The sequence below is a fragment of the Helicoverpa armigera genome, chromosome 19, assembly GCF_030705265.1.
Source record: "Helicoverpa armigera isolate CAAS_96S chromosome 19, ASM3070526v1, whole genome shotgun sequence".
In the NCBI taxonomy this organism is placed as follows: Eukaryota; Metazoa; Arthropoda; class Insecta; order Lepidoptera; family Noctuidae; genus Helicoverpa; species Helicoverpa armigera.
The window spans coordinates 6,730,548-6,752,817 of NC_087138.1; the positions used below are offsets into that span (position 1 = coordinate 6,730,548).

At 37.9% G+C, this 22,270-nt stretch overlaps 1 protein-coding gene across 5 annotated transcripts in view; it reads left to right on the plus strand.

Moving 5' to 3' along the window:
- The window catches only part of LOC110373270 (AF4/FMR2 family member 1), a 152,185-nt gene that overhangs the window by 91,241 nt on the left and 38,674 nt on the right, over window positions 1–22,270 (plus strand). For all 5 annotated transcript variants that reach the window (XM_021330495.3, XM_021330496.3, XM_049841429.2 and 2 more), the window contains 5 exons: window positions 16,954–17,048; window positions 18,239–18,313; window positions 20,088–20,129; window positions 20,207–20,302; window positions 21,837–21,894. In XM_021330495.3, the coding sequence (XP_021186170.3) occupies window positions 16,954–17,048; window positions 18,239–18,313; window positions 20,088–20,129; window positions 20,207–20,302; window positions 21,837–21,894 (366 nt within the window). The remainder of the gene's footprint in view (window positions 1–16,953; window positions 17,049–18,238; window positions 18,314–20,087; window positions 20,130–20,206; window positions 20,303–21,836; window positions 21,895–22,270) is intronic.

A 22,270-nucleotide genomic window follows, 5' to 3' on the forward strand; every position in this document is an offset into this window, starting at 1 on the left:
TTATATGTTATCTATAAAAGCATTTTAGCCATCACCTTCATACTTGTAACTAAGAATTTCATTGAGAATTTGAGATGAACTTTGTAGAAATTAACTAGAAGTTCATACGTGGCTTATTTCGCTTCGAAAAGTCCTTCGGAAGGTAGAACCAGTTTCAAGTGCTTCCAACTCGTTATTACTTAATAACTTTAAAAGATTTAACGTTACCAACCTAGTTTTAATAAACTTCTTACAGAGTTTTGGTTTTGGCGGCTCATATAAAACGTATGGTAACTTTGAGTTTTAAAGTAAAACAATTCAAATTCAATAACTTACCCTAAATATCTTCTAACTATTAAGTATTTTCGAGGAAAGCAACTGCGTTTAATAATAAAGCTATAGACAATCCAATCTACATTCCCTTGACCAAATAATTGGAGTGTTTGTGAAGTAGACCTGTACCGTTTTATCACAACTCAACGCCGAACAAGGAAAAGGCTTCAGATATCCCCAAACCATTGGCGTGGAAATTCAATTTAATTTCGTATAGATTCCGTCTTGGACCCGATCCGATGACGCAGTTACGGAATAAAATACTTTGTACGTACATCATCCGTTATGGCTTTATGACGATGTCTTTGTTACCAGAAGGTTAAGCGGTTACGGGTTAACTACATCTACTTTGAATAACGCTTATTAGTATTTAATCTGTTGTAAGTGTGCTTAGGTAGATCCTGAATTATATTGACGTCAGCGAAAATGATACTCCTTGATAATTCGGTTCTTTGTAAGCATAGCATCAGCTGACGTTAGTCGATGTTAGAACATGAGGTACATTAGATCGCATTTATGAGTTGTGTACCTACAACAATTAACCTTAAGAAACTCATGAATATAGGACAAGGTAAACGTCCACTTTGTAATATATCTCTTAAATCGAAGAAAGCGCCAAGGAAACCCGTAGCTGAAAGGAGAAACTGAATCATTCCACAATTTACATTATGTAGACTTGTTGAGCGTCGCCCACTTCAACGCAAGAACGAACATAGTTGTGTTTACCCTACTGAATATTGTAACTATGACGTTGAGTATCCGCTAAATTAAATTACGTAACTATGTACCTCATAGAAATTATATTAACATCAATAACAATGTTGTTTCAATCAGAGCCGGTCAAGATACCAAACAAAGCTGTATGGAAACTCCTTATAAACACAAGGAAAACTTTTTAACTTCCCCCAAGATTATACTCGGAGGGGGTAATTTCGGGGGAGGATATTAGCATAACAAAAGAGGATAAAGCTATTTGATACGCAATTGTGCTCTTCCTACTTTTCAGAATCCACCAGTTTTCAGGTAAACCCGACTGGTTATTCGATATGTTTACCCGTGAAACGTGAAATGCTTGCAAAGCAACTAATTTAGGCTAAAATTAATACGTGCCCCACGTGCAAGTTACTAATTCGGACATCATTGAATTTGTGTACAATACAAGCTAACTATGTACTGGAGAAAATCATTTATCAAAAAATGATTTCTTTACAAGTATTTACCTATTACACAAAGTGTACAAACTTCTAAATTGTTTACGTGAGTTTGTTAACCAACCGTGACACAACATCCTTGATACGTCCATTATATAAATTGTGAAAATTACAAACCATTATGAAATTAATTTCATAATTTCTATTAGTGCGGTGGTGAGGTGAGAAAATTGTAAGATTGCACGGTTGCGGAGAATGGTGGGGGTGTTATAGATATTATAATATTTACAATGGTTTGTCCGTAAATGTGATCGACGCTTAGCGTAGTAGTTGATAAATGATAATGAATGATTCAGTGGGCTCTTCTAGCCGGCCGGCCTAGGACGCGAAATCACGGCCGGCCGCTCTGTCCGTGACGTCACGGCGCTACGTGACACTGACGTAAGAGGGACGTCACGCCACTACAGACGTGACGAAAAATTGCATTCACACACCCTCTGTGAGATAGATTTTCAACTCGAGATTGGATTTCAGTAAATATCGTGTCAATAGCAAAGGAGATACCATCACACTTGTCAATTTATTAACAGTTCATTCACATCGAGGTCTTTTTACGCGCCAGTCGTTCGATTTCTATCGGTTAATTGACGTGAAATTACATTTCATGTTTATATAAACAAATAATAGGAAGTAAGATTTCTATAATTGCTACTTAATGTTATAAGACGCGCCGTTAAGTTTTTATTCAAGTCTCCGGGATTTAACCCAAAAAAAAAACCGCTATAAAACGTCAGCGCCATAAAAAGAAGTGTATATGGTAATGATATTCCTCCAGAAGGAAATAATTGTAAGACATCCCATAAAGCTGAGCCAACTATCGTCGCGTTTTACGATCATTCGGATGCTCGGTCGGTAGCTCTTAATTAAACCGGTTAGAACAATGTACCTAACCTTATTCCAGACCTTTGATGTCCTATAAATTATACATGCAAAACACATACGCCAAACAGATTGCGGGAAAGTTCTCAGATAAATATGTAGCGACATTACGTGTGTTCGCTCCCACATACGAGTTATATTTATACGAGAAGCCCCATTCTGCAAATGCACATTATAGACATTTACTGCCTTACTCGCATGTGACGAGTGCATTGTGAAAGTCACTCTCCATCGCGACTAGCTTACTATTTGCCTGTCTGTAAGGCGCTCTCAGGCTACCTCATTAGTTACCAACTTAATGTAATTTTATGGGATTGTTATCTCTTTAATATCGAAACTTTATTGACCCTTGTCAATATGGTAATGGAATAGTTTCCTGTCACGCGAAACAAATTGAACGTAAAATTGTGTAAATCAATGAATTGACTGGCTCCGTCTTGGTCGTAATGAAGAATGACCCAGTTTTTGCACGGCCGTCGGAACCGGTCGCAGTATAGCGTACAGCAGTGTAAACAAGCTGTTGATAAATGATTCAAAAATCGCGAGCGACGCCCGTGTCGCGTGACAAACATTCGTGTCGTGTGACGCGACGCACTCGCTGTCGCCCGCAGACCACCCCGCCCCGCGCACTACGCCTAATGACTGAAACAAAGCACTTGTTTGTCGTCAACTCCTTTCACTATTTCCTCTGGGAAAGTTCCTAACAATTATCTAATATCCTAATATTATTTACACAAGGAAGAACACAACGTCTGTAGTATTCATCCGACTAAGAAAAACCCGGTACATGTAATAATTAGCGCGTAGGTATATCAAACATACGTCTCTCCACGTACAATTTATAGCTTAGACATACATATATCTTGTATTTTACGATACTCGCTTTAAATAAGAAGTTGAATGAACAATTTTCAACCTTGGAGGCGGTGCTAGTAGGAAAATAAGTTTTTAATAAAAATTGTTTTGAAGTTGAGCAATATGATCGATAACGTCACTCGCGCTCTCTGCATGCAATATGTGTGTAAACAATTAATGTCCGAAGAACAATGAGGAAAGCCATTAAAACATAATTCCCATTGTAACGCTACGGTAAAACCGTAACTAACTCGGCTGGCCGCCTTATCACGTAAACCGATGGTTTACTGGCTCGAGCACTTTGTCACGCGACTAGCCTTATTTGTACTTTGTGACGTTTAATAATGACATCCAGCGCTTTTTGTGAAGCCGCGCCTAGATATCGACAAACAGTGTCGAAACATGCTCGCGCTACAACCATCAGTTAGGTCGGTGTAAGAAAACACATTTCACTGATGCATGCGTCCCATAACTTAGAAACGGCGACGTACTGAACCGCCGAGTTAGCTATTGCTTGACTTGCCACTGAGTTATTGAGCTCCACGCGTGTATCGCTTGGATTTCTTATTCTAAGAATATTCTACAGATTATTGAGGTCGACTTGATTTACATTGAATGCGCCGTACAAAATCCTAAATCAAATTGGCGTGTAGAATGCGTCCGATTTTATATGGATCGTAATCAAAGAGAATAAAAATGCTGGCTCAGATTTTACTAGATAAGAATTTTAGACGGTCATAAACTGAAAATGAGTTCACATGCATTCTAGTAGATTAAGGAAGAGAAACACATTTTCTACAAAAGGAAATAAATAGGTCTCATCTTAGGTGGTACAGAGACGTAGAAAAGGTAATTTGTGAGAACCATTATTTAACTGTGATTATATTGACATTGCGGGCAACAAGAGCGTGCGATTGGTCGTGCATTGGTTTAATTCCGTTAACGACTTATCTCGTCACAACATGTTCTGTGTCCATTACATTCCGATGGTGATTTGATGTGCGGTCATGATAAATGATGGGCATCGGTCAACGTTGACAACCGCGGACGGTCCGGCGGCGCACGCTCGCAAATTGACTTGTCATTGCATTATTGTGGCCCTAATATCCTGTACACTAACTCCTCGCCTTATGGAAATGTAGTCATGCTTCAGATGAAGATGTATGAGGAGCCGCTTCACGGTGAACCTCTCATTTGCGACGACGTCTCACGGCTGCGAGAGTGTTAACTACGTGTCCTGTTTCTCTATAAGGAGAAAATTCATATAGCTCAAACTATGCTCGTGTAGAAAGTTTTAAATCAGCTCCCATTATTCATGCACGCTTAAATAAATTGTACAACGAATGTTACGCGTCAGTGATAAAAATCTCCATACATTACACTGTTTATAAACATGAAAGAGATTTAGATATTTAATGTCATATACAAAATGAAAAGACCTTTATTGAGATAAATCCTTCCTTTAAAAGATACACGGTTCCAAACGGTAATTCAATAACCTTAAGTTCTCGTAATTATTGCAGAAGACTTCGTGAACGTTTTGAAGCTGTAATTTATTAAAGTTGAAAGGTTTTCGGTATCTCGACCGAAATATCGCTAAAAGACTCTTCTAAATATTGGGTTATGATCGCATTATCGTGAAAGAGGTCCGTGAACGAGCTAGCAAAACTGACGGATTGATAAATATGCTTTATAAAAATTATGCTATGTAGGTAGATCACTTCGTCTCCATTTACAAGATAAGGTAGTTCAGTAAGATTTTGGAATATCTTGGTAAATAAAGTTTTAGTTAACAATGCGCTATAGATTCTTGAATCATTCGTGAGAATGAGAGCAAAAATGTGACATCAATGCTTTATGCATTTGAATTCAACGGTAAAGAAATTGGACGGAATTCCCAGTGGTTCTGACAAGTCTTGATGTCAAGGTGAACGGTGTAACATTTCCGGCTTGTTTTTTTATTAAAGGATGTGTTTCCTTTTGTATATTAACCAGTTCCAGCCCCCAAGACCCTAGGGGTTGTAGACCGACACCCTCTGTACAATCACGCAATTTAATTTCAATTCAATAAAGTTTTTATGCTCCTTACCGTTCAAGTTTTTAAACAGCCAAATTAAACAAAAAAGCGCGAATTTTGTAGTAGATATCCATCATCATCATCCTCCGAGCCTTTTCCCAATCACGTTGGGGTCGGCTTCCAGTCTAACCGGATTCAGCTGAGTACCAGTGCTTTACAAGAAGCGACTGCCTATCTGACCTCCTCAACCCAGTAACCCGGGCAACCCGATACCCCTTGGTTATACTGGTGTCAGACTTTCTGGCTTCTGACTACCCGTAACGACTGCCAAGGATGTTCACTGACAGCCGGGACCTACAGTTTAACGTGCCATCCGAAACACAGTCAATGGTGTCTAAGATATACTTAGAAAGTACATACAAACTTAGAAAAGTTGCATTGGTACTTGCCTGACCTGGGATCGACCCCGCGCCCTCATACTTGAGGTTGGTCCTTTACCCACTAGGCCACGATAACTGATAATTTTGTAGTAGATAATGGAGACTAATTTAATGGTAATAAAACTAGTTGAAAGTGGATTATGATGAAGTTACATGTAATTTCAAAGTATTATGAAGGAAGACATCTTAAAGAAAACCTGGACCTTTAAGTCTGAAATCGCAAACACCCTTGAACAGAGTAAGAAAAGAGGCCTGTGCCCTGCAGTGGGACAATTGAAGGCTGATGAAGATAGTCATGATGAAGGGCATAAACATTTACTAAACATAAAAGTTTCAGTTCGCAAAATATAGTTCATATAAAAGTTTCACACTGAAACGAAGGCACGTGCCGCCGTAATTTCGGTGAAAATGAATTTAATTTTAAGCACAGATCTTCGTAAAATTTTAAAAGGTGGCTGGCATGTTGAATTTGACAAGTTACCTCTTAACGGGGCCCCAGGGGGGCATTCAAACGAATTGGGTAGAGTTTAATGTTCTTGATTGTTCGATCTAGCGTTTAATATTTTAATGAAATCATGAATTAAAAAGTAAAAGGGGTTTTCTTTCAGTTGTCATCGGCACTTATCTTGTTGGGGAACTGGCTTTTAATTTAGCTTGGATTTTCTAGGATATAATTTCTTAATTTTTGTCAAGTAGACTTATTTATTCAGTCTGACAGGACTTAGTTCCATTTGATCTGCGATCTGTCTCTTTTCAGGTTGATATTTCTGACATACATCATTGGCAGAAGCATGCAATAAGTACGTTTCCACTTGCCCGTAAATCAAACAAGCGTGATTTAATGTTATGTTAATACAAGATTAAAGTACTATAATACCGTAAGAAGAAATAGCTTAATGACTCACATTCTGGCATGCAATTTTTCCTTAAGGTATAATAATGATTGAGCGGTTCTGCAGTATCGCTCATGGTGACGCAGACCCGTGCTTTGTTTTTAATAACTCTATTAACAACTATGCAGTACCTATTGATTAAACGATTTATATTTTAATTGCTAGCTAAATTGCTTATGACTGCAGTTAAAAATAAGCACACAATACATGAAAATAGGCTTAAAAAGGGCAACAAAAAAATAATCTTTTAAAGCGTATTCGAAAGCTTTCAAAAGTAGCGCAATGCAACGCAATAATAAGTCTGGCAATAAAAAGTGAGGTAGTTATGAAGCGTTTCAGTAGCTGCTTGTTTTATTTACTCGTATAACGTGTTGGGAACCCGCTCTGCGAGAAATTAAGGGTTCGACGGTACACTTAGCGGCGGGTGCACTGCGGAGCTCTGAATATCATGCCAATAACAAGATTTATGTGTACAAGAAATATCTTCATCCTTGTTTGACACACCAATGTCTATGTTGATGAACCAAACAATGTCAAAGATACTAAAAGCTTACCGTTTCAAATGAAACATGTTTTCTATATCAAAAGTCGGCATCTAGCCTAAGGCAAATTGTTTCTCTCTCGCCTAAATTTTATTCCGTTGTTTTCCTGTGTATAACTTTCTTTTCTATAAGTGACGGCTATTAAGGGCGAAAAAGCACCGTTTTAAAAATGTACTACTGCATTCCTCAAAGAAAAATGACCTACGTGCTTTCATCATTTTACTACGAAATAAGGGTACTAGTAAAAGCGAAAGCGTGGGAAATAACGTCACTAATTCTAACTAAATGTTAAGGTCTGAGGTGACTCAGTGGCTTTTCACTAGAAAAACAAAAGACTCACTCGAGACACAGAGCAGAGAACTTATAGAAGGTCAACTCCACAAAGAAGAATGATTATTGAAATCTGTACCTACCATATACACCTGTACACCAATATGCATTCATTAATTTTCGTAAACAGCCTCAGTAGTTTACTTCGGGTGCGAGTACAATCTTAAAAGACCAGAAAGCTTTAGGAAGCCTTAGAAATATTTATAGCGTAAACATACGCCATAAATATTCACAAAAATGTTGGCAAAATTACTTTAGCATCCTCTTAATGTTTCTTGCATTAATCTACTGCTACATACATTATAGTGTGGGCATACTGTATTACTTCATAGACATGAATAGTACAAGATGTGCGACCCAGTTGCGGAGTCAAGGTTCAATTTACCAATCATGGCCGTGACGAAGCCGTGTGCCCGTACTATACCAGTATTGTTCTCACCATTAATAAAGCCCATCAGATAGGTTCTGCTCTTAATTCTCTTATGGTGAAAGACTTGTTATTGCAGATTTATGACCAACTTGGGATAAACCGTTGTGTGTCGAAAATACGGATATCAGTATTTATGCGGAGAGTCTTTTTCGTTGTTTCCTTTCTCGTTTACTAAAAGAGTAGTATGTTGGGTGTAGGAAGGAATGCTTTATTTGAATAGAATATAAGAAAGAGGAAATATTGTAGTGAGATTTTCGAAAATAAAGATCAGAAGGACACCTGAATGTATCAACCAACACAGTGTGGGATCAAAAGTGTGATAGAAAGTGACTTCTTAAGTCACACTTGAAGTTCTACTGAACAATGAGTCACGTGCTTATCACACCTGTATAGTCAGTATGTGGGCAGATATGTCACACACCCACTATTCACCAACAAGGTTCCATTCGACTGGGGGCGAGCCTATTGCTCATATCGAAGGTCACACGTAGCCTAATACCGTCTAGACACAAGTTAATTAAACTCTACTTAATTGTGTATTGGGTACTTGAAAAGACCATTAGAGACAAAAAAGGTATTTATGTCTTTTGATCACGAAGATGTGGTGGGAAGTGTCGCTACCAGGTGACAAACTATAGTCTCTCAAGCCTTTTATAAACCTAAATGTTATTGCTTCAAGCTTCGAGTAGCACCAACGTCCCTGTTTTACCGCTTCTGTTACTATATCCTAATAAAATAAATCTCCCCCCACCCTCCCCCGACCACAGGTCTTATACGTACTTTTCATATTACGCCTCAGTTTCATCTGGCTTTGTATATTACTCAACTTTTCGCTGCCATTTTTGCATGTTGCACTTTGTGCTCCACAAAATTTTCACTAATTCTCGCTGCTAAATAACTGCGCTTTACGTGAAATGTTGGGAGTAATAACGTGGTTTATAGACAGAAATGTTAAACTAAGTAACTACTTAGAAGAGTTATGCAAATCTGTTCCAGAATTATTAGTCTCCAGTGGAAGATATTCCTCTGGTTAGCAGAGTCATTGTCGTAATTACTTTAACTGTAATTAGAATTTATAACGGCATATAATGGTTTACTGTGTGCATAACACTTATATAGTGGCGGTACGATTTATGAAAGGAAAAGAAGAAAATTATTTGACCAACATTTCCCGACCTATGGCAGTGATAAATGTAAGTTTCGCTCGTTTCCTTATCACCGTGTTATTTTCATTAGAGTATGCAAATGACGTAACATTTGACAAGTCCACGGCGTCATGGGGCCAACGTTTGGCCTCTGATCCGTCTCGTCTATCAGTCATCATTAACACATCCACAAACGCGGATGTTTTATTATAGAACGTGGTGAGTTCACCCTTGACATTCATTCAGGCTCCCCGGCCTTATTACACGGCCCTCGCAAATATAATTTACATTTGTAATCGAGATTACAATGTACGTATTGTTTAAATGGGATACGGATTTTGGAGTAATATCGGGGATTTACGAAATAACGACGGTAAACCGTCGCGTATAGAGTTCAGGATTATTTTAATAAGTGAGTAGCTGAACTGGCGCGCGAATGAAAGATTTATGAGGGTAATTCTTCGGAGGTGGTAAAGCCGACGTGAATGCTGAATTACTCTTATTATTTCTGTTGGTTCACTCTTTTATTTCGCTCACCTCTTTGTGCGGCCGCTGTGAAATATGCTCGCATGAAAATATGATAAATGTACTGGAAGCCGTGTGAGCCAATGGGTTTTATTCTTCTACGCCTGTCTTCAGTCACTCCGACTTTCTAGCCACACATCATTATGCGCTTATTACAGGCGGCTGTTAGAGGATTATGCCTCATTAGTTCTTCATTCTTAGTCTCACCCACTGGCAGCTTAACCCTTGAAACGCGCTCCGCAGAAAATTCATGTAATCGTTGTGCAAATTACAGCGACATAATAACATGAATGTTTGTGGATGATATCGCGTGTAACAAACAACACGAGCTATTTGTGGGCGTGCGTACTGTCTACTTACAAAGTATATTGGCATGAGGCGGCTCTCAGGACACCGATATGAGGTATTACCCCCGAGGGACAGCTGGGAATTGATTCCGACGCCAGCCAAGAAAAATGAACAACATACAAAATATATATTGTGTGTATCGGGTTAGGAGTTGTGGTGTACATAAAGAAGCTTGTAGGTCGCCGACTGGACAATTTATGGCCGTTTGACACTGGCCGCGTGTTATGCGTTCCGCTGTCCCCATCTCAAGCAATTCACAGAATCTATATATTCATCGTACGAGTTCAAGGGAATGCCATGCTAAGGGTTTGGGGTGTATGGGAACGGCGCGACGTCTGTTTACGAATTTTCTGTAATCTTCAACGTGTCTCTTATTCGTAAATATAAGCCCAATCCTTTGATACAAATATCAAAGCCCGACATTTGACTTCCTCGTTTAGCGTTTGATTTGGTAAACATAGCGTTTTCTCTTCTTGACCAATAATAGCAACAAATTGTTTTTATAAAATGTCTCGTGTTATGTGAAAGCGATATCGTGCCGCGACTGCTATCTTAAAATCTACTTGGTATTGCATACGACTGCAGTCTCGTGTTATAAACAGAGCTAGGCATGGCGCCCGGGGTTTGTTTACGGTAAGAATGCAACTGATACCTGGACGGAGGAGCTTTTACTCGAAATAAGCAGTAATACTTACCAACAGGCGCTTGTTGGTAGCGTCTGAAATCCGCCAATGTGTGATGTGCATATAAATGTTTTGAGTGCTGTCGGCAGACGTGGAACGTGCCCCGCCAGACCTCGAATAGACGTTGATTATATGTAAATTTCAAGAATTACTCGTATTTTGTGCCGCGATGCCATTTTTGATGTAACATAGTCTTGCACGACGCAACGTGCTCGTCTCGTTGAATCTCAGCGTCAAACATTTATGTATCTCTTTGCATATCCAAGTGACAATTGTTGTTACCACACAGTAAAGATTTGTATTTTGCAATCAAATATTGGTAATGTTTACCAACTCGATGTAATTTTAATTTACTACACTTTAAAATATACAAAGTTGATCGAAATTTAAATAAGTTCTATCTAGTAATGTTCGACTAATATTATTCATAACCTTTGGTAACAAAACCACAACGTTTTGAATACGCACAAAAATTAAACATGACTTGTTGGGCCTTCAGCGAAACCCATTACCGCAGATATTTACCCGAAGTTTCTACGTAATGTCCAAAAGTCCGTAATATCGTTAAAAATAAAGGAACAACTAAGGATGCTTCTACATTGGCCGAATCTAACGCAATGCTTTTAGTGGTATCATGAAATGAGCCAAAATCTGTGGGGTATCGTTTCCGTATGACCGGATAACAGAATTCGGTGTTCGAACTTTAGTCATACATGTATGTAAAAGCACTTACTCATTCGGTAACAAAATAGTAAATAGCAACGCACAATGATATATCTCTAGTAGATAACCATCTTATACTACTCTCGTCGGAATATCCTTTTTCACGATACTAAGAAAGCCGGAATGTTTATTAAGATTATTTGTAAGCCTACGTAAACTGAACGCCAACATAAAAAACTTTACTACCTTATCCACGTAAAGGTTAACCTAGAATTTCTCATTCCGTTTCTCCCATTGTTGTAATATGGTAAACAATTCTCGGACAAGCCGGGAAGTCTAAATCGTGGTTCTCTTACTCGTTCTAATGTTCATTTGGGAAATGTAATACAAACGAAAATGTTTGAAATTCTAACCTGTGAATTCACACCATTCATATTTTCAATTATGAAATCAAATCAATCTGACATAAAAGTAAGTAATAGGAAGCTCAAACTTATTCCTGATCAGCGCTCAGTCATACATTTTGGTCCTGTCTCATCTTATGAAGAGTTGCAAGAAAAGATTTCCGAGTAATGCTCAAGTGAATGAAATATGTTAGGGCTAGAATCAGCGTGAAAGAAACTTAGTTATTTATTGACGAGGAAACTGTGAGGGTCTAAGGTATAGCGAATTACCTCAAGATTACAGAAGTTGCTACGAAAATGTTCTTTTCTAACTCGTTTAATCCGTTTGCGGTCAGCAATAGATGTACATCACTCCTTATGATTGGTTTTACTCACTTTTATGTGGTTCTTGAATGTCTTTTTTGTCTGTATTCATTAGTTTTTCTTTCATCTCTGTAAGTTTGTGACAATGATATCCCTGAAGATAAAATGAATTGACATGGTATAACTTTCGCTGTTATAGATTTGCGTAAATATTACCAATCCTAGTTCATGCCAAATGTAAACCTATACATATTTATGTATTTCAGAAGTAATACAATGTTATCGAACGAATGTTTAATAACACACATCTCTGTTTGTATCCGAGGTAGCCCATTGATTGTGTCTGTGTGCTGTCGAGTGTATTCTCTCTGTTTATGCAGTCGGTCGTCTGCATACAAAATACTGGCGTCGTTCGCAACCGCGCCATAACCGACGCTCAGAGATAGAAAACATATAAAAATTGCTCTTCAGCTTGAGTTCTTTTGCTTAGGAAATCTTCTCAGATCTTAAATCATGTTGTTCTTCTTTTAGCACTTAACTGTCGACTTTCTTAAGATTTACTGCCTTCTAACATTTATATTTTTTGTTGATTTCAAATAAAATATTTTGTATCATAAGTTTGGCAATACATAACTTTGTGTGACCACATAACATTTGACACAACAATTGGGCATGACTTCTAAGTAAATGCCAAACAACTTTTGTATAGACATCAACAATGCCGAATACTGAAGTATTATCCAATATAGAAAGTTGTGATAGAAAAGTTTTTCTATGTCAAAGGTCGGACGCTTCCCAAGGCGGAAGCTGGTGATGTGCCGTGTATCTTGCAGTTTTATAAATAGTGTATAACACGGACAAGTGTCGCCGCTGTGAATAAATCGTATTAACTTCCTTATAGCGGAGGGAAAGGCCTCGAGACGTGTCGTCGCAGATCGCATTGACCCGCTTACGTTCCGTTTCGCGGTAGGCTGCGACCTCGGGCCGAACAAAGAGGACGCGTGCCCTGCATTCTGCTGATCATTCTGTTTTACAAGGACCTTTATAGTTTATACAATCAGGTTATACAATACTTTCTGTTATGATAACACCTTGCCCTCTCCAGTGACTGTTGACAAACTCACTGTCTCAAACAATTGAAATTCAAAGATAATCTCCATGTTTTAAAGTTGATGTAGAATGAAAAAAGGCAGTCCATATTATGTATTTAATCATGTTCACAATCTAGAATTACCACTTGTAAAAGCTTGTGTTAATTACCAAATCAACATTTAAATAAAACTAACTTTTACGGATTTTATCGCGGTTATATTATATTATTTAATCCCGACGTAAAAAATCCATAAAATCCGTAAAAGTAGTTTTATTTAAATGTCTAATATTCGCGTAAGTGTCAGAAATCAATATACCAAATCAACATTTATGATAGTAGGCGTTTGAATTACTATACAGTTATTATTTATTATGGATACAGTGTCTACATCGTTTTTAATATTCAATTAAGTTCGAAGAGCGAAACGATGCGGCATAAACATATTATCTGTTGTTCCAGTTAGTGAGATAATATGCCTGAGGGAATGCTAAAAATAGTGGGTCGGAACTACTTAGTTTATGTGTGCTTTATTTATATTGTACGTAGATATTTTTAGGTTCATGTATTCATTATTTATTTAAGGCTATGTACACATTTATAAAGGCGATCATACTCTGGTCAATATCTTAAATCAACATTCGAATGCATTGGAACGACATCACGACGTTTTCTTAAAATGAAACCTGATTTACACGTATGATACTGATTTAATCGTTTGCGCAAATATAATTCATGTAATTATCAACAAAGCGGCGCGAGTGGCCTGTGCGCGCGCGCACGTGTCAACGGCCGCAGGTGCTCGCGTCATTGGCCAGCAGTGGCCATTGTTCTCACCGCGCCCCCCTCACCGTCAGCCGCTCATATGAAACTACCCCACAAGCAATCAGGGCTACAGCTGATCGATTCTTAATCTTTTTGCTGCGGCTCCAACAGTTGTCGCAAACAAATAAAACCCTTTTTTTTTACTCCGCCAGGAAACGGTCTTAAACCACCTGGTGTCTTTTATTTGTTAGCCATAAAAATACAAGCGTACATGATGATCGGCCATATCTGAATGATTAAGTATGTATTTATTCACACAGGTGTAGCCAACTCCGAAGCCCGAGATACTAGAAAAACATATTAGCATTGAATACACAGAAGGCGTGGCTATTAATCTAATCCACCGCAAAAAGCACTTCTGCTAAATATAACTAGGGTCTTCGATGTGTGATCGTTAGCAAAAGGAAACTGTGATTAAGACAATATAAAAATAATTACTTCTACCACAAAGAAAACTGGTGATGGCTTTTGACCGATCGACAGTAAACCGATCCTAGTAAATTATACTCATAAAACAACAATCGCAACAGAATAATTTATTTAGTGTTTCAATCATTAAGTAAGGTACCAGCGATGATGACGATGATGAGAGGTTAAGTGATAACATTGCAAATGACAGTGCCATAACACAAGAAACATGTAGCGTAAATAATGTTATGCTAGGAAGTCCCTTGCAATTTGTAGAAGCAAGTTGTCAGCAAACGATTATTGTAGTGACAAATTCCCTTCGTTACTTTAGTGTTGAATGGAATCATTAGCAGTTTATTTATAACAGGAATCTTATAATATCAGTTGATAGGATATTGAGTTTGGCAAAGATTGAAATTGTTTCGTGAGCTAACAGGAAATTTCCCAAGTCTGTAATCATGGTTCAGCGATCATTAACCCCTTCTATAATTCTGTTTACCTTCAGTGAATATTACAACTGTAACATAAATTGCTTTGATTTTTCACAAGCTCTTTTATGGTTTTGTATCCGATTTGAAGCAACAATCGCCGCGATAAGGTAACGGTATTTGTAAGGTGAATTCGACACGCGCGCCGATCTGCCGTGGTCGCTCCCGACTACCATTGTGTGTCCGTCTCCTTTTGTCGACAGTCTGATTCTCAATATTAAGTTACTATTCTTACTTACTATAATATACATACGTATTGGGGATTTAGGTCAGGAGCTTAGCTTATAACTGAATTTCTCTCTAAATCTCTATCCACAGTAGTACGATGCAAAACTGAACTTTGGTCTTTGTTTTGAAGCGTCTAAGTTTCTGATACTTGTGAAGTTACTCGTAGTTTCAATGCACGTGTAATCCCATCTTTATCGTGCTCTATGAATAAAAGTTTTGAGAATATGAATGCGTATACCGTAAGCTTTGCTTAGATAGGTACTTTAAGATTGAACAAAATATGTTGTAAATCATAATATTATTATTCGTCCTTTATTGAAAAAGTTCTGAACTACTAAGTTTTCATTCATCCACGTATTTTTTATTTCAAATTAACTGCTGTAACATCCAATGCTTTCACACGGTGTACATTCCCATAAAAAGAAATACCCACTTATAATATAGCTACCGAAAAAATAAGAGAGTTATTGCCGAGAAGATTATCGTGCGGTGTTTTGCCTCTAATCCAATAAGGTGGTCGGATTGCATCGATACGTGTACCGAGCTTGGGAGATTCTGAAACGCCCAGTACGCAGCGACTGCCGTAGAGGCAAAAATGTAATATGATATTATCCTGGGAGTAGATATATTTAGACATCTGAAAATGTCATAGACTCTAAACGGGTACATCAATGACGCAGCACCTTTAATTTGATCTGTAAATAAAATATAGTGAAATAAATATCAGTTTGAAAGCAGGTTTTTAGCATAAAATATTCGACGGCAGTTTCTCCCTATGACCGCACTATGCTCGCCGTTTTATCGCTAAATGAGATTCAGTTATGAATGTTATGATCGGCACTTGTTAGTGAATCGCATTAGTGGTTGTAAACTGGTAGCCGGGTAATGGGAAATAGTAAATTGACCAATCACATGTAAGTATTACGTGCGTGCCAGTAATTGAAGATATTCTGCACTGGCGCGCACTCAACTAAAGCGCTCACAAAATAACCGAATCATCTTATTTATTGAAAGTTATCATAATTCAATTACTTACGATTTGAAGCGCATTACATTTTTTCCCACGCATTCTTTAGTAGATATTAGAAAATTGAGATCCGATTTTGTTAATAAATTCCTCAACATATGGTGAAATATGTGAAAACTTTTGATTAATTTCCCTGATATTGTGGTTTCAATTGTTTAGATACTTCCTACGCACGCTACGAGTACCTTAATTGTTAGTAACCATTTAGTAACGTAACCCATTATAATAAAATGAAATATTAATATAGGTTACATTCGTCCATTAAACTTCTATAATAATGTACGCAACCCATCGAACATCGACCCGGATTAAATTAACGATATCCGTCTCAATAATACCCATACATACAAAGAACTCCATTATCCTCGTACACATGTTTCACATAATACAAACACTATAAAACTCACTCTATAAGTTTCTGATAGAAAAAGGTGAGGTAGCTATCTATTTAGAGGGGACTATATGGATCAGTGCGCAATCTAGGCGTCGTAACTTGGACTCCTTTGTCCTGATCGCAATCTCCATAAACCAGCTAAACACCTAGCCGAGATTCCCCTCACGAGCCCCGAGGGGGGCGGGGGCGCCCACCCCCTTCTTTTAGTTATACGGGAGTTAAAGTGCCTTATGATTTCGAGACTGGCTGATGTCGGTCTTTTATTAATCCATAAAAATCTCGGGCGACCGTAAACGTTGACACCAAACAATAATTACTTAGTCTCTTGAAGATTGATGTTTGAGCGCAACAGAATAAGCTATTAATGTAAATTAACAACTTAATCGCCGTAGACAACAAAGAATCTTCTTTTAGAAATAAGAAAAAAGACCCGGCCTTTTAAAATCAGGTAAATGATAAGTTAATGATGTTTAATGGTATCCGTATTCATAAAGTATGTTTGTTTGTCCTCAGGCCCACCATCACGGCGAGAAAGCGAGTTCAAGAAGCCCGCACACGCCCCCCAGAACGGCGTCCGCCATCACCGCCCCCATATCCCACACAACAAGGTAAACACACACTATAACTATAAAATATATGTAGTGTAAAGCTGCAGCCACCCTGCAACCAGCCAATGTCGTGTATGCGCCGCGATCGGATTTTATATGCGGCCCTCCGGCTGTTACCCTATGCGACCTCAGCCCAACTGTCTTAATACAAGCAAAACTGATTGCGCACCGCAATTTGTACCTTAATTAATTGCATCGGCTAAATCCAAGACTCGTGCATTTTATACTGGCTGGTTACATGTTTAATATTCTACGAAAAAGGTCTGCTTGGAGTCTTTCTCTTAAATGCGGAAGAAACGTTCTAAGGTATATAAATAATAAGCGACACGTGTCTGGAATTCAAACGCTCCAGATATACTCGTTATTGCGCTTCTTGCGAGAATAGAGAAAAATTTCGTACAACTGCTTATCGGTACACAATGGTGTTTATTGTCACGCTGTACGCTTTACAAAGCAATATCAACCAGGAAAATGTTGTGTTATCATGAAACTTTTTAAATTCCCCACCAAACTCTGCCGCTTCGGGCTCCACCATCTTTTGTGCTGGATCGCTTTGCTTCCCTGAAATATGCTTAACGACAATACAACTTTTTCCTGGTGTAACCTCTTTAAAGACTCATTTTATTGTGATGCAGAATTTAGATTTAGAACAAGTGCGAACGTGTTAGGAGTCACATTAATATTATGGTGGTAGGGCTGATAAAGGGGGTCATACGATGCGTGACCGGCCTTTTCACGTCTCATTTGAAACTTCTCATGCCGTAACAGAGCCACATCTTGGACTAGTTAATTCCGGCCTGAATTATTCATCAAGCGTACATTGTAATTAAGTTTAATGTGGTTAACTCCAAAACGGCGCCACCAACTTCGATCACTCGGGGAAACTTGCTACATGTAGGTACATACGCTGATGAATGGCAGAATACATTTGATACCGGGAACTTGGTGAGTTAGGAAATCACACGAACACTTTACGTATGTATGCTTTGTGTTTTACCTAACAATACGTAGTCTAAATATACGTCGGATGTGATAATATCTTCAGAGCACAATTTAGAAGAACAACGATTCCAAATTTGGTCCACAAAAAGAAACAAATCCAATTCGGAGATGTCGTTTAAGAAATCCCAAAACGTAATTCTATTAAGAGGCGAGGTGAATAGAATATTAATGTAATTTTTTTGGTGCAGAGCGATGGTTCCGGTTCTACGGGAGCCCCGCACAGACCGCCTCCACTCAGGATACCAAACGGTATCCAGTCACAGGTCAGTTCGGTCAAACCTCACTCACCTTTAACTATTCATTATCACACTAACCTGTCATCTCATTCATAACCTCCTCTAATAGTTACCGTCTCTCTTAGAAGACTACTTATCTAGATAATTTATCTTCTAACGTGTCATGTATCTTAAACCATCGTGCTTCCATGACTATTGATCGAATGCATGTGCATACCAGTGCATTCAGCATCACTATTCAGACCGGGCTCGCCAGACGGATGTCAATAAAACTGTCAATTAGGCCAAAAACCGTGGTCACGACATTTATACACCAGTTCAAATGAATTATAGACAGCCTGCAAGCCCAATATTGCGCTAGTGATTTTAAAACGTCCATTTGTTTGCAAACTATTGTAAATACCATGGTGAAGTTAACGACCGTCGCGTGCCTGTACGGTCCCCAGACAAACATCGATGTTGTCAATAATTAAGCGATCGTCAACTATTTAGTTCTTATTTACAACCAGTTTTTATTTGCTGCGCTATTTATTGTGAGAATTGTTAATTTTCAATGTGCATTTCATTTTAAGGCTGTTAATAAAATATTAGGAATGGTTACAATTGACATTTACGTGCGTTCTCTGAAAATGACTATCGTATTTTTCTTTTCGAGTGAAAATCTGAGAAGAACAAAAATAGTAATTCTCTTCATGCTGCCTCCCACGAATGCATGTCGCCATCCATGTCATTCAATTAGTCCAGTAATTAATATAATAATACAGAGAATTGTAAAAATACTGAGACCAGTATATTCAGCCGTATAATGTTGAACTTTGAAGTTCAGTCCCACGCGTACCATAGACCTAGTGCTAGTATTCAGGATAGGTCAACAAGTGGGAGTTTTATTGTATGAAATGTCAGTTTAAAACTCAGCTAATTGATTGCACCATTTTGATTATGGCATTTAGTTATTTGGCAATTTTATTGAATGGGACGAAATTCCTTGTATTGGTTACACAATACAGTAACGTGATTGAAATTTGAATAGCACGTGTAATGCATGTTTGATTTGAATAGTCCATCTTTTGTTACACATTTTATAATTTTACCATCACTTCTTTTGATACGCCAATTGATTAAAACTTGTAATATATCCAGTCAATACCCTGATCTTCGGAGTATTCAATAAACATTCTCTGTCTCTCTTCCCAATTGATTTGCCGCCATGTTGTAAAAGGAATAAGTTCTCCGAATTGAATATTTAAGGTTCTCGGCAGATTCCTTCAACGCCAACAATACAATACATTTATTGCCGTAAAGTCGTAAATCATACAAGCATAGTCGGCCGTAAACGGGCCCTAAATTTAATCGCCCCGCTTCGCTAAGGAGGCATAATGTATTCTCGTAAAAGTAGTTTTATTCTTGCTAGTGCAAATTTGTCCAAACTTTTATGTGAGCAACGCGCCTTATCTCTTTACTCGTTTGTTCACTACCCTTGGTTTCCATCCACAATAAATTAAACTGTGTAACATTAGCGGTATTTGTGACGTCACAATATTTCCTCTGTCCACGTGCCCACATTTTCCTCAGTGGATCTGCGGTTTTGCCGTACATTTAAATGTACGGAATCCCGACAGTAATTATCATATTCCTTTGTCTGTATCTGACGGCCGTGTAGGCAAATATAACCAATTTCCACGTTTCAGTTGTATATGAATTTGTATTGTTTTAATGTTACTAATTATCATGTGCTTTTCTGGCGTATCGTATTCAGCGTATATTTCGGCTTATTTAATGTATTTTACTATTCCTGTTGCAGAATGCTATGGATAGTCAACCGCCAATAGAAAGTATTTTAAAGGTACGTACGATTAAATTTCGCATTCGTTGTATATTTAATAAGTTTCAGTATTACTAAAATATTCGTATAACTTGTAGGAGATGAAGTCTCTCCCGACGCCGTTGACAGTGATAGCAGCGACGCCGAGGAAAGAATCGGAGAACAAATTCATCTTCAACCCTTACACAAATAAGGTAAGACACGCAATGACATCCAATAAAGCCTTGCTCGAAACAAGTGACAGTCTCATAACAACGTCACACGCTTGACGTCTGTACTGTCCGGACTTAGCTTTGTATGCAAAAACTAGGACAGCCAGCCTTGACACTGATTCGGCAAAAATAATGACATAAGATATAACATATTGCACACTCTCGCATTTCTCGCGACTCAATTCATTACGCAATTGTACGTAAAACTACCACGGTAACAAAATTAATTAAAAATGTCTACAACTACGTTTACACAAAACGTTTGGAAAATATGAAAACAATTATAAATGCAAATTTCAAGTTCATTACTACGCTTAAAACGTGTGTGTACGTTTATATGCTTGCGACGCAAGGTCGAGTGTCGATACGCGCGAAAAATACGTACATGTGACCATGATTTGTGACGACAAGAGACAATTGATGCCGTACTCAGATATAAGAGGTACATATCTTGAAAATAATATTCTTTCATGTTCCTAACTTAATAATATTTTATGCTTTATAAAAAATATTGCGTGGTTTGTCCACTTCTACGAAAGATGATTGGATGTGTGGGTGAGATACGTAGAGGTAGGCATGGGCATTTTATTGGAGTGGCTTAGTAAATGGAATCAGATAGTTCTGAATTTTGGACTGGTTTCAAGAAAAGTTACCCTAACTAGAAGAGTGGGTGCCTAACATCTGATAGTTTTGTAATTTATCTCGTTATTTTGTACAATTATCAATGATATAACAACTAAATGTCAAACAAGCAAATAAAATACACAACAGATGGTTCTAGTTGTGCAAAACTCGTAACGAAAATTAATGTCCTAAATAGGCTTAGAGGTTATATTACGGACAGCAATACTGGCGAAATGTATGTGTAATCCTCATCACAACGATAAAAAATATTAATTTTATTCAGGCAAAAGGGCCATAACATACAAGACAAACCTTCGAGCTAAAAGAATCCTTATGTTTTTCACAAACAGCTGAAAATCCTATGAGCAGTCTTAATAGAACTCTGGAAGTGCCAACATTTTTCGGCATATTGTCAAAGAAATATGATCAAGTCTGTTTCATATCGCTTTTAGTACATAACGTTTGTGTAATACTAAGTTAAATTAGTGTGTATGGGAAAAATAATAAAGTGTCCTCCTTTTTCCTGCAGAATATTAAGTTCGGAGAATAAATGGGGTGGGAAAAGTGTTTTTCTTTACATACGTGTTTTGGGACTGCCTTAATTCCCGGGAGCAAGATTGTGGAGAGGAATTCCAGGATTTAATTTCTATTTGGGCCTTGTTAAAGTACTTTCTTTTGAAATTTCCTAGTAGGCCGACCTGTAAGAGGTCCAAAATATGACGAGATTTACTTCTGGTAAAAAGATTTTAGTTGGATCTTAAGAATAATCGGACGTTGTAAGTTTATGTAGATATCGAACATAAGTTTATTCAAATCGAATAGTCCATCTTCTGCCAAGTTTATTAATGTTGTTTCATCAATAAGTTTATGTAACTTTTAAATACTTTTACAGGTCCAAGAGAATCCTCAGTTGGCCGTCAACGATCTCAAAACCCCCCTTCCTAAACCCGGTAAGTGGATACTGCTTTAAGATTAGGGTTGCCAGGGCTAAAACAAATATGCTGTGCATTGTGCCGGCTTTGTTTAACCAAAGCTGACGTTTTTATTTTTGAATTGGCAACCTTAGCATGTGTTTTGAAATCATCTTCTTCATTGACTTCAACTGTGAAATGTTCGAATTAGATATTTTGAAAATCGAACGTAGATGTGACTATGTATTTTGATCGTTATGTGACTTAAATAAGTCATGTCATTGTTAATCGCGTCAGTTACGTCAAGATCACATTGTTATATAAAACTCGGTCAGATTACTAGTTCAGGCTAACTAGATTACCCTTTGCGGTCCATTATGTGGATTATCGGCTATTCACGAACCTGCGTTTTCGA